The 13379-nt window shown below is 41.1% G+C and overlaps 1 protein-coding gene across 3 annotated transcripts in view; it reads left to right on the top strand.

Annotated features, from left to right (window-relative positions):
- The first annotated feature begins 34 nt into the window (after nucleotides 1-34).
- rapgef6 (Rap guanine nucleotide exchange factor (GEF) 6) overlaps nucleotides 35-13379 on the top strand; it is a 131327-nt gene continuing 117982 nt past the window's right edge. For 2 of the 3 annotated variants that reach the window (XM_041051239.1, XM_041051237.1), the window contains exon 1: nucleotides 35-478. In XM_041051239.1, coding sequence (XP_040907173.1) covers nucleotides 404-478 — 75 coding nt within the window. In that variant the 5' untranslated portion in view covers nucleotides 35-403. The remainder of the gene's footprint in view (nucleotides 479-13379) is intronic. The other variant, XM_041051238.1, reaches the window with a different exon arrangement.

Genomic DNA, 13379 nt, shown 5'->3' with positions numbered 1-13379 from the left:
ACTCTCCATTCTCGGATCTGAAGGAGGAGGGCTCTAAATCTGAACTCCTGGATCTGACTGACGGTAGCTACCGAGGTGGATATTTCCTTTAACCAAAGATGTACACATTTCAAGACAGGAGGGCACATAGATTTAACTTTCCGCCACACTCTTTTTCGGACGCGCAGTAGTTAAAAGTGAAGTTGCTGGGAGGTTTTCTTTATCTCTCTCTCTCCTGGAGAAGGAGCAGCTCCTGGTCGGTCCGTTTTGGAGTAAACTCCATCCATGCTCGGCTCGGCGAGGACGAGATCCACGGGGATGTGATTTTTTTTTGTTCAGCCCGGGACGGCTAAAGAGCAGCTAGGAGAAGTTAGATAAACCTAAAGAGGAAGTAAAAGTCCGGAGGTGGATTTGAGCCGAAGTTATGAAAATGACCGGAGCCATGGAAACTCCTTTCAAACTGGCTTTGAAGAAACCGCCCTCACTGCGGACAACAGAGGTAAACAAAACTATCCTATCTTTAATTAGCATCGCCTTGCTAATGTTAGCCAAAGTCACACTGTTGCTTCACCTCTCTGTGGGAAAACGCTACTCAGCTGTCAGGGAAGTCTGACTGAAATCCGCAGTAATTTGCTTGTGGACAAACGATTTCATTAAGACTTTTCTGTTCAGTACACTTTGTGCATGACTTAACTGTCTGTGAGGTTGACAGAAAAAGAAGTCTTGGTAGAGCACTTGGATGTCATGACACTCAAATGGAAAAGTTTAGAGTCAGACAAAATCATACAGGACGAAATCAGAGGCTTCCGTGGTACCCAGGTGCAGGGGCCTGCACTGGGCTCTCAGGAAGGTCTCTGGGGTCCCCATTAAAATGACTTTCAGGGCAGTTTTATTATCTTTACTCAAGAAAAACAGTTTGGGTCAGAAAGTTACTGAACAAGCTTGTGAGGGATTGAAGCCAAAGACTGGTAGATTTTGGTCCTTGATAAGGTTAAGTTTGGGAAAACCCTCTCTCACTGCATTCTGGGGCCTGCAAATGCAGCCTCGTACTAAACAAAACATAACGTCACAGCTTCCCATCAGTAGGCTTATGCCGAAAGCCCAGGAGACAGTTTGTGTAAACTTAAGTTTGAATGAGGCCAGTTAAATTTAATCACTGCTGCTTTCACATCCCTCCTCCCCTCCTCTGCCTCCTCCCTAAATGAAGCTGTGGAAACACAGCTGGCTTGTCATTGCTTTAGCTACGCTCACTGCCCAAAAATAGCTCACACCGTACTCCTTTCCATGTTCGGCTGCTGGTAATAGTTTTGAAGTGCAAGCACTTTTCAAAGCACTATCAGAGTACAAAAAAAATGTTTAAAAAAAAAAAAAAAAAAACGAGCCAGCCTTCAGCTTTTCAGCTCCACTTGTTGCTTTTGAATGAGTCCCCTTTTATAGCTCTGATCCTCTGTTTGTTTGTGGGTGCATGGTAGGTTGAAAGCGTCTTTCACACCTTCATAGAGGGCTGTTGTGCACACTTGAATAAACTATAAAAACAGTGTTTAGTCCTCAAATATATGACACAGTCATAGCAGTGAAGTGGAGCTGGGATTTGGTCATCGGCCACTTGATAGCTTGCACTTTAATATAGTGACCAAATTTAGCTTTATCCTCCTGAATTCAGTGGAAAACAGCCCCTTGTGCTGCCACCCTTTTTCACAGATGCTGTACACTCCCCATTTCTTCTTTAAATTTTAAAACTGCATTAATACAGTAGAGGTGAAGACAAACAAGGAGAAATGCAGTTATTCATGATTCATGAAGAGTGGTAATGTAGCTCTCACTAAGCATTAAGTAGCTGACCCATCACATACAGACAGACAAAATGGTTAAACGTCTCCCCACTGATAAAACACACCCTCACACAACCAAAATGCAGAGCCGTTGCTCAGTAAATCAAAGCTGACTCACCATTTCACCTCGATGTGGGAAGAATAGAAAGACAAGATGCTGATTCTCCCCAAATCCTCTTAAGAACCTTGAAATCCTCTAAGAGCCTTGTAGACCTGACTAATATGAGACTGTTAAAATCCTTGAAGTTTGTAAGCATTTAAATTCACCATTTTCAATCACATGTGAGCCGTGTGCTTCACGTCGTGGTTTTTGAACATGGGTGTAATTGTAGGCTTTTTCTGCCTGTTGTGTTTACAGTGGTTGCATTGTGTTCTGTCACACCACCAATTCTTTTTTTTTTTTTTTTTTTTGTAAATAAGAGTGGATGTCTTTATGAGTACAGAAGTGTGAATTCCAGATACAGATTTGATCAGGAGGCCCTCTGGAGATTTGTTGACAACTCAGCTCGGGCATTTTTTTAGATGAACCTGTGATGAGGAACGAGGTATAACAGCACGTGAGTTTGCTTTTCAAATGGATGTTAAGGGACTTTTGGCGTTACAAAGTTGAAAGTAGCTGTAATGAGTCAAGATTGCGCTGTACTTTAAATGTAAGTGAAATTGGAAAAGGAATAGTTCCACAATTTGGGAAATATTGCTTACTTGCTTTACAGTGGAGAATTAGTTGAGGGGATCGATACTTCTCTCTAATGGGCCCATAAAACTACCCAAGAGTCTATGTAAAATGGGAAATTGTAGTTTTCCCATATGCTTTGTTTTTTCTACGTATGATTTTATGAATAAAAACATTGAAAGCAAAAATAATCAGCAGTTCAGTTGATAATGGAAAAAAATCAAATGCGATTAAGATTTTGGTCAAATCAGGTGGATTTTTTTAACAGTCGTCCTCTTTTTAGTTGAGACTGTCAGCAAAATTTCTTGGATGGGAAGTTTTAGACGAGCTGTAGGTACGTCTGTCTCCTGTGCAGATGTTTGGCTCGGTGGATAATCTCTCCCACCGCAGGTTTTAAGCCCCGTCAACCTTTCCCAGTTGCGTGGGTTTTCTGTCCGGCTCTTCCCTCCCTGCCTACCTTTCTCCGTGCCATCCAGACGCCCCGGTGGTAACAGGCAACAAATCACACTGGGTAATTTATGGTGGTTTTGGCGGCACCCGGTACATATCGGACATTTATGGGAATTCCAACCATCGCAAAGCCACAAACTCCCTAGGGAAGAAGCAAGCAAGGCAGAGAAAGAGAAACACAGACTTAAGTGGTGACTTGTTGCTTTCTAAGCAAGCAGTTGAGCTGTTATGAAGAGAGCAGAACAGGAGATGGAGACCGGTGTGTGGTCGTTGCTGTGTTCTTGGAGTACATGCAAAGAAACACGTTTCCAGAGACTGTGTGTTCCAGCAGAAGTTACCAAAGAGTCTGGTTTGCTGACTGCTGACGCAGCTTGACACATTAACATTTAAAGGATAACAATGTTGTATTTTTTTCAAAGTTCGTGCCAATTGTTCGGTGCTGCTATAATTTCGTTGTATTCATGTACAGTGACAATAAAGGCTTCTGATTCTGATTCTCTGCCTTCCATTCATTCTTGCAGACTATGAAGAAAAGCTGCTGCACAGTTGATTCATCGCTGTTAATATGACACGTAACTTGGTTTTGCTAAGCAAGTGGTTCGATTGCCAGTGAGAATAACAGAGGGGATAAGGGACAGCCCTGTCTTAGCCCTTGTCTGTACCCTGTCCCAGACGAAAGGCCTCCAAGGTTCTTCAGAGGCCCTAGTCCAAACCGCTGAAGAACCTCAAAGAGATATTCAGATACCACCCTGTCAAAAGCTTTAACTGCATATAGAGCTACACAGAGAATGTGTTCTTGACTAGAGTGAACGTATTTAAACGCAAGAAAGCACCAAAATTTTGCGTGAAAACCTGTTAATGAATCCTGTTAGATTAGAAGGCAGAAAGACAGGTCTCCAGTCTCCCAACAAGGTGTTTGGACAACAGTTTGCAATTCACTCTGATCAGACTTTGTTCATCTTTTCAAAAAGAGAGAAGTCAGACAGTAAAATACTTTGAGGTGTAAATGTGAAATTGAAGCCCTTTGGTTTCAGGTGTTTCACCCTTGTGTTGACTGCTTAAGGAAGAAGATGTAGGTCACAGAGGACAGAAACAATAAGCTGACCTGCATGTGTGTATCTTTTCGCAGATCTGTGTGTTTGTGTGGAGTTGGATATGTATGTTTATGTACACAGTGTGCACAAGTATCTGAATGTATGTGTGCATGTATGTTTCATAAACAACTCAGTCAGCTTGTCTCCTGCTTCAGCTGTTTGTCTCTTCATCATTACTTCACCTGTCTCCAATGTTGCCCAGGGCATGATTGCATTTTTGGATACCTTAAATACCCTCCCACTGCAATTTATGGCATTGATGCACACAACATTGTTTACTACATAATTCAGAAACAGGTGGAAATGAAGACACAGAGTACTGCCTGAGACTAGTGATTATAAAACAGGTATTTTCAGCTGTGGCATCTGATTGGTCACAGATAAATCCACACTAATTTCCATAAAACATGGCTAGCTTTAGCCGCTGGCTTTACAGACAGTGTGATAAATAAGGATGTCATGCTCACTCTGGTTCAGACAAGTGCTGGGCTGTAGCTACTCAGTTCCATCACTGATTAATCTACACATTATTTCCTTGATTAACCAATGGATTATTTGCTTTTCAAAATGCAATGAAAAAGAGAGTATAACCTGTAGTAGCACTTTTTGTGAGATAGAGATAGAATTGGGAGACTTAGAGCTTTCAAACAATAGTTTGTCAAGGTTGGATGAAGATTGAGTCCAGTACAGACCAAAACAAAAGCATCCCATGGGTGGGGCACTATATTGCATTAGATTAATCAATCAAGTTGTTAAATCTCTACACTGATGTTCTTAAAAGGAATTTAGCATAGTTAGATGGGTTTGCATTTGTTGGACTGTGTTTGGAAGACAAAACCCTTTACAGTTAGTGTGTGGGATCTTCTTTTTTCAAGACTGAAGTGACACTTAAAATGTTCTTAAAATGTGAGTAAACACATGTTCACACGAAGCAAAGGTGAAAACCAGTTAGACACCAGTGGTATCTTGACAGAGGCCTGAGGGCTCATCATTGAAGTCTGGTGTAGATTCGAGCTGACTCTCTCTTTTTTAAGGGAGAGGCATGAATGCAATGATCAGCCTGCAATGATTAGTCTTTTGCATCTCCCTGCCTGTGGCTTCTTAGAGTTTGTTGGTCAGGAATTGAGCATATGTAACAAAAAATCACATACTGATCTCAGATCAGCACGTCATGAATGCTGGTTGTTAATATATCTCTGTCTTACAGGCTCGCTGTAACATTTTGATGCTTTCAGATTTTGTTTTTTCAGTTTTTTTTTTGGCTTGTGTGTCCCTTGACATCAATTATATCAGGAATGACTGTATCAGGATTAAAAGTATATTTAATCCTGATACAGTACAGTACAACAAACATTATAAAGTCATGTTTGTTGTGACATGTTTTAGCAATTAGAATTGTGTAATCCTCTGGCTTTGTCGCTTTTCTGGATTACACCTTTAGGAGAGATTCACTTAGGTGGATAACTTAGAAATGGTGTTTTTTCTGTACAACAAAATGTACAGAGAATTTCTGCTTCTGTCAGTAGAATTTCTCTGTGTGTTTTCTGTTTCTCACCTTGTAGTTGACACTTCCTGTCGCAGTGGCTTTTTTTTTAACCACATTGCACAGCTGATAACTGAATTGAGAGACGAGCAAACCAAATATATTTATATATATATATATATATATGTACAGAGAGAGAACGCGAGAGACAGACAGATAGAGACTGACACAGGGTTATGGGGAACGCGGTTGCAGTACAGGAGAGAGAGAGGCTCTCAAGGAGGCTACCGCTTGAAGAAACTGCAGGAAGGAAGAGAGATGAGGGAAAGTGTAAGAGAAAGATACTGGTGCAGGTAATCAAAAAAAGATGGCCGAGAAAGACTTGGGAGGGAGAAGATATGTATTTTTAAATTGAGAAACCTGGAGATTCAACAGAGAAAGAGAGACATAGCTGCGCAAAACCAAAAGCTGGCCTGAAAGAATGAGATGAGAGCGCGGCAGAGATAGCTGGATAACATCAAATGAAACTTGAGAGAGTTGGCAGAAGCAGTAGAAAGTGGGTGTGAGAGATTGTACTTCATTTATAAGGTGAAAGAGTGAATTTGAGTGAAGCTGGAGAACTATACAGCCTGAGACTCACTACATGTCATAGAGCACCTGTGTTTGTGTGTGTAATGTTCTAAATTTAACTCACTACAGTGCTGAGGAAGAAAATAATTAAAAACACACCGTGACTCCCTCTAGCCCTGTTCATCAGAAAAAGAGGGAAAACAATACATTGTGCGGCTACAGAAAGAAAGTTATTTTTTTATTTGAAGCTGCGTCCCATTTGCAAAAAATGATGCACGCCCTGATGGCGGAGCTGTAGGCATCACAACTATGAGTCACCGTCACATGGCGTGGCACATCACAGGATGCAGTTTGTTTATTTGTGGGTATAAATTCTGTTCAAAAACCATGTCAGAGTGACACAGTTGGAAACTTCCAAGCATGATGGAGGTAGAGAACCAAAAACAGAATAGAAGATGAAATAAGACCCAGAAAGTCCTGTTTAAATAATACATCCATGAACTCACAATGACCAGTTTAAAAAGGGATCACAACTGATTCAGTCTTTTAAAGAATAGCGTTATGCTGTTCATCTGCTTCAGGACTGTGAGGGTATGTTTGATTTAGATTTGATTGGCATTGACCAATTAACCCGCCAACTGTCATCAGTTTCTTTACCAGATGTTACTAAATCCTGATTTGTGCACGGAAGTGTGAGACACATCCTTTCTCTAACTGAACTAAAACCACTTCAAAACAGTGAGGAGAGCACACCATTTGTAATAAGCAAAATTGTTCAACATTGGAGAGAAAACACTGTGTTCATGTTGGATCTCATTGCTCACACCGAAAAGCTGATTGAGAGACTATGATTTCAGTGCCTTTAAGTGTTTTTTGAAAGTCCACATCCGAGGCAACAACCCTGAGTTGCTTTCAAATGTAGTTCACCATGGACTGCCGACATACGTTGATATGTCAATTTACTTTTGGTGTGTAACCAAAAGCAAGAGCTCTACAGACATCCTCAAGCTGAGTCTGACTTTTCCCAGTCAAATTACAATAAATCTGGCGTGACGTAAATGTAGCACAACCTCACACACACCTACAGTACACATTCCCACACTCAAAACACTCACACACACGCCAGTAACAACATCAACAAATGTGAATGTGTCAACAAACTGCAGGTTCGAGAGAGAGTCTAAGATTAAAAGGGTACAGAGGAGGCTGTGTGTGAAACAGACAGAGGGAGAGACACTGTGGAAGACAGTGTGTTTGTGTGTGTTTATGTTTAAATGGGTGAGTAAACACAGCCTTCCCCTGACCCAGGCCACTGAAAGCTGTCCTTGTGGAGCCAATCAAGGCCCCTCCTAACTGAGCTTTAGGGCCTGTGGACTGGAAGGCAGACAGACTCTAAGAAACTGTAATGACTCAAGTTTTAGTGAGCAAGTTCTTGGTCGTCTCTGCTCTGTGGTTGTGGTTTCAAAGATCTGTGACACCAGTTCCTTACTATGTATATTTCAGCCTCGTGGTGAGGCCTGAGAAACAGCACAGGGGCAACATCACACTGTTTCAAAAACACACTGTGACCTATTAAAACAACATGGGGTATTAAGAAAGACAGGACATTTTGTGTGCCATTTGAAACATTTAGGGCTATCAAAGTGTAACCCACCGCTCCTATTCAATGAATCATTAAGTACTTGTCTGCAATACGGCAGAGTTTTTCTTAAAGTTGATTTTAATGCACTGTTTGGCAGGACAGGCCTGCAGCCCTAAGAGAGAGTATTGCATGCAGCCCAGTGATTCAGCAATAGCACTAATTTATTTATTATTAAACTGGTAACTCTTGAGCTTGTGAAAACATGGCAGCCATTAGTTGCAGCTCTGCTAGCGCAGGGGTCAGTTTACTCAGCTAATCTTTGTACGAAGGTAATCTAGTTGTAGCTTGTTTTCGCTGCCTTAATCATGCTGTAAACCACACTGTTTACTTTAAACATTTAATTATGAGCTTGTCAGTGAAATCACTTGTAGTAGCAAGTGTCTAATAGCTTGGTTTTTAAAACCTGTTCTGAAGTCCCTCTTTCACACAGCGGACCACAACAACAGCCACGCTTTGTCTCACGGGCTATTGTTTGAATGTAAACATGTCAGCTTTTCCTGTGGGTACCACCAACCTCATGGCCCGGCAGGCCAGGGTTCCCAGGGTGTGCAGGCAAACATGCACACACACTGTCACTGCTACTGGTGTGTGTGTGTGTGAGGTGTAGCTACATTCCACAGTAAACAGCAGGCGTGAGCAGGCTGATATCATCAGCTCTGACCTGTTCTGTTTGCAGGGAATGCAGACTGAAGCTACAGGTGGGCTCACCTTTCATAGTTTAGTCAGCCAATGACAGGCTTACCTTGACATTTTGAACGTCAGTATCATTTGCCTTCATCACAAGGCTAGCTGCGAGCACTGAGCACTGAGTTTTGAGTTTATCCCTACTACTTCAGTTTGAAGAGTTTTTTGCCACAGTGGATTGTGTATAATTAATTATGTACTTTTTTAATCCACTGTCACACAGTCTCGAGGAATATTTACACTTCACATTAGGCCCCTGGTTGGTGCACTTATTCAGAGTGACTTCCTTTGAATGCAGTGACAACTTAATTTCTATAGATCAGAGATGACTTTCCCACAAAGGGCTGCAGGTTTTTGTTCCATCCCATCAAGAGCACACAGTCAATCAACTGTGTGATTGGTCAACTGAAGAGATCAGTTGATTAAATGAGTCAAGTCTCATGTGCTGCAGCTTGGTTGGAACAAAAACCTGCAGCCACATGGCCCTTTGTGGAACAGTTTGGACACCTCTGCTATCGATGAAACAGCAGTGCAAAATCGTGCTAAGGCAAGAAGCTACAGATCAGGTCAATCAGGTCAGATCTGACAAAAAAAGAAATTAAATGAAATAAACAAAAACTGCAGCTCTTGAAATTTCAGGAGCCGTTACACGTTTGCCATTTTACTTGCTAAAGGAGAGATTGATCAGTATTCAAGTTGGTGATTAATTTTCTTTTAGCACTAACAGGGTGTGGTACCAGAGGGCACCTGAAATCCTTCAATCTTGGTTCTTTACTGTTTTGGTTCTCTTTCTCTCTGAGCAGAAGTGGGCCAAGAAGCAGCCTTTATAAGAACCTGTTGCCACTGAACTCTTATTAAAGCTGTTTTATGACCTTGCAAAACTGGTCGGGAATGTGTGTCAGAAAAGGAAAGCAGCAGATACTTCCAGCTGTGTGTCTGCGTGTGAGCATGCTGTACTGACTCTGCTTGAGGTGCATTAATGTCGAGATTTGAATGTTTGTCTGTAACATTTTACCGCTGGAGGATATCAGACAAAAGAAGCATCATATTTTTAGCTATAACCCTTTTGTGTGTATAAATGGTAACATTACTCATTGTTAAAATATTATATTGTCTTTGACTATAGGAAAGGCCTAAGCAGCACTGTGACATGTTTCTCCTATCAGCAAAATAAGCAGAAAGAATTTCATAACAAAGCAATTTTCCACAATATATTCACCTGAATAAGTTCCCCATTGTTTTAGATATCACCATAATTGGGGTTGTAACCAATGTTTATTTTCATTATTGATTAATCTGCATTTTTTGTTCTTGATGAATCCATTAATAGTTTGGTAAGAAATTTTAGAAAATATTGAAAAATACCCATCATAAGTTCCTAAAGCTCAAGGTAACATCTTTAAGAGTACTTTACGTATTTGCATTTTGGGGAATCACAGAAGTTTTTGTGTTTGGTGTGTGTGCAGTTTAAACGTGGAGAGATGTCACAGATAAAAACCTTCTGCAGAACACCACAGCAAACAAGGTCACAAATAACTTCCTGACCATTGAGCCCACAGACACCTGGCTGATGTCAGCAGCTGTGGGATTCATTCCTGTAGATTAGCAGTGCTGGTATGAAGGAAAACCTTGCACCTTGACTGTGTTTTGATATCACTGTGCAGAAATGATTCCATCTGACAATAAATCAAAAAAGCACTGGTTAAGGAAACGGACAGAATTTGGATGAGATTTCCCATTCATGTTAAATCATTTGGGAGTAAGGGTTCTTATCACCTGATATCAATATCTCAAAGATTTGTCAGATTTACCTTGGTAATGATTAAAGTATTCAGTGTTCTGTATTCCTGCCGACTATCAATGATCTGGCTTTCAGACAGCTAGTTGGATTTCTGGCATGTCAGAAGCTTTGGTCAGGTGTCTCGCAGTTTAAGCACAAAGTAATGCTGCCTTCGGCTGAATCCATATATCTAGACTTCACCACACTCGCAGACCTGCGTACGTAACGGCGCGCTTAAAATGCAAAGTAACCCTTTCAGTGTGTTACACATGTGGCTTCTTGCCCTTGCATTTTTGTCCTTCGGGATTTTGAATACTTTTCTTTGTTGGCACAGCAATAAAACATGTTTCCTATGTGGGAAGGATTCAGTAGAGCACAGGCAGCATGTAGGTTTCAAACATCCTACCCTGTAAATCCCTCAGAGATTGGGCTGTAGTCAACAGCAGCAGCATTCCTAACGGTAGCCAAGCAATACTGTTACACGAAGGAGCACTACCTGGAAAAATAACTGAACTACTTCCCTGTTTTAAACTTGCACTTGCCTCTTTGTTTTGCCAGTGAGAAGGAAAAATATCAAGAACAGGCCAAGGTTACTGCACAAGTTCTCTCCAGAGATCTGAGCTATTGACATTGACTTATGCGTCCTGTTGAGATGAGTAAGGACTTTGAAGACTGAAGATTAAAACCGCTCCTGTGTGTTTGTTGTGCATCATTTCCACTACGTGTGTGTAACTGGTCTGTGAGTTGTTTTGAGTGATGTAAAGTGGTGGTACACACTGATACAATATTAAGTGATTTGGAGACATGACTAATTCAGATCTACCAATCAAAGCCGATGTAGCTCCCTAAGCAGCTGTTTTCTGATTTGTTCCATTTCTATTCCAGTCTCTACATTGTGTTGGGAGTCTTCTCTGATTTGTACTTATTTTACAAGCGGTCACTAGACATACAAAGTACCTTCCTAAACTACCACATACAAATGTGTTTTGTAACCCATGTGTCCTGTGTGAGAGGAAATGATTACTCAGCTTTTATATTTGTAATCCAGAAAATATTGCAAATAGACAAACTAGCCAAACTTTTCATGCCACTGTGAATCTCTTAAAATGGTCGTGCTATATACTCAGATATCCAGAAACAGAATCACACTATGTCTGATTAAACAGTTACAGGAGGATTATCCTGATCAGAGGATTATCCCGATGAAGCCACAACTAATCACTTGACCAGTCAATATGATGAAAATATGTTTTTACTTGGTTTGAGTCTTCTTGTTTTTAAGGTTTTTTTGGAGCTCTGCCTTTCACGTGTTTTTCATGGACTTTTTGGAAGCCATTTTTATAGCTCTTGGCAGAGTGCACAGGTAGAAGGTTATATAAAAAGACACACCTGCTATACACCCTTCAGGACTTTGTATATATTCTTTAACTTCTTCAGCCTGGAACCATAGAAATGTATTCTCGCCAAGGGATTCCAGCTCAGTTACTGTTATTCTTGTATGTGGCCGCACATCATGAGCGGCCGTGACCTGTTTCTGACTTCGATTCACATTAAAAGAACAACTTTTGTAGGGGGTCAAATATCATGCCTTTGTGGGGGGGCTCACTGCCAAAGCAGCTTTTTGGGTTAGGAAAGTCATGTTTGGAAAAATTTAAAGTAACACATAATTCATTTGAACACAACCCATATAGCGTAAAAGCACCTCTTTGCTTTCTAGTGTACTCCCCCATTTTTTCTTTTTTTCAGAAGAGTTTCATGATAGGTCAACAGGACATGCAATAGGTCAAGCTGATTTTGCAAGCACCCTCTGCTGGACCAAAAGACAGACTACATTAGACAGTCTGTTGCGCTTATACACTGTCATTATTAATTCTAATAGGTTTAACACTACACTACATTCAAATGAAAATTTGATTTACGAATAAAAAGTGACAGCTCTAACGCAAACATAGCAAATTTGCATATTAGGCACCAGTGAGCCTTTTCTTCTGGCATTGTAGTAAATAAAAGGAAATGTACAGTAGAGTGAGTAATGGATACTATTAGCCTAATCTGTATTTGTTTCTGCCAAGTCCGCCACTGTCCCCCTACTTTCGCACGATCCAAGTTTTGGTTCACAATTTTTTCTTCCCCCCCCCATTCCAAAAATTAGATCTGGTTCATCAAACACAGAAAGTGTGTCCTTAGTTTGTGATTCCATCCATCTCTAGTAGATCACAAAAGGATAACTTCCTGCCCTAACGAGCTGTGGTTTTGACAGCCTGCATCAACTGTCTCATCACATCCATTTGAAGCTGAGTGGCTGCCAGCTGCTCCTATTGAGTGCGATTCAGCCTGGAGTGCTGACAGAGGCAGTGTTGTGGGAGGCCCCTTGTTTGGCAGATCCCACTGTGGAAACACTGACTCACTGTCCACATCACAACACAAACCCCGGGCTGCTGACTGCCGTCTGCCCTCTGCTTCCAATTCAGCCCTCTGCCTTAGCGCCTCTCCTCTTGGTGAACAGAACTATGATGCTAATTTTTTAGCAGCATATTACACAGCCTTCTGGATTAAATAAAAAAAGGAAAGAACAGTCTTTTAAAATGTGTTTTATTATTTTGCATTTCCTTACTTTGGGTAATGTATTGTTTTTTGCAGCATTATCTTTTGTCCCTTCGGGCATATGTAGATGTATGGAGTGCAAGCAGTGCAGAACAATTACTGATTTTATTTAAGCATACTTGTGCAGTAAGTCTTGAATGCATTAGAGGAATATTTTTTTTGTGGTTGACTATCCCTGTAGCCCTTCTGTGTCAACACATGCCTCACACAGAGTGCAGCAGCGTTCCTGTTATTTTAATATTCAAAAACAGAGAATCACTAATCTGTTGCAGGTGGAGCTAACTGTGGATGTGCAGATAAGGAATCATAACGCAGACATTTGCTACAAGGGCTTGTACTGACAACATTCCCGTCTGAGAGACTGACGCCAGGCCAATTCTCCTTCCCTTTCTCAGACACTTTACAAGAATGAAGCCGGGCTGGAAATGCTGAATACAAACTTTCGTACACCTTGTCATCGCTCAGTCCTAGCGTGCTTGTTCACACGGTCACTTGTTAACCTGCTCAGCATAAGATCTACAGTACAGATGGATTGAATACGTGGGAATGTTCACTGCTCTCATTTGTTCAGGGATGTTTTGAACATTT

This window comes from Toxotes jaculatrix, chromosome 12 (assembly GCF_017976425.1).
Source record: "Toxotes jaculatrix isolate fToxJac2 chromosome 12, fToxJac2.pri, whole genome shotgun sequence".
NCBI classification, from domain to species: domain Eukaryota; kingdom Metazoa; phylum Chordata; class Actinopteri; family Toxotidae; genus Toxotes; species Toxotes jaculatrix.
Note: the sequence above shows the minus strand (reverse complement) of the source record. Positions and strands in the feature narration are given on the sequence as shown.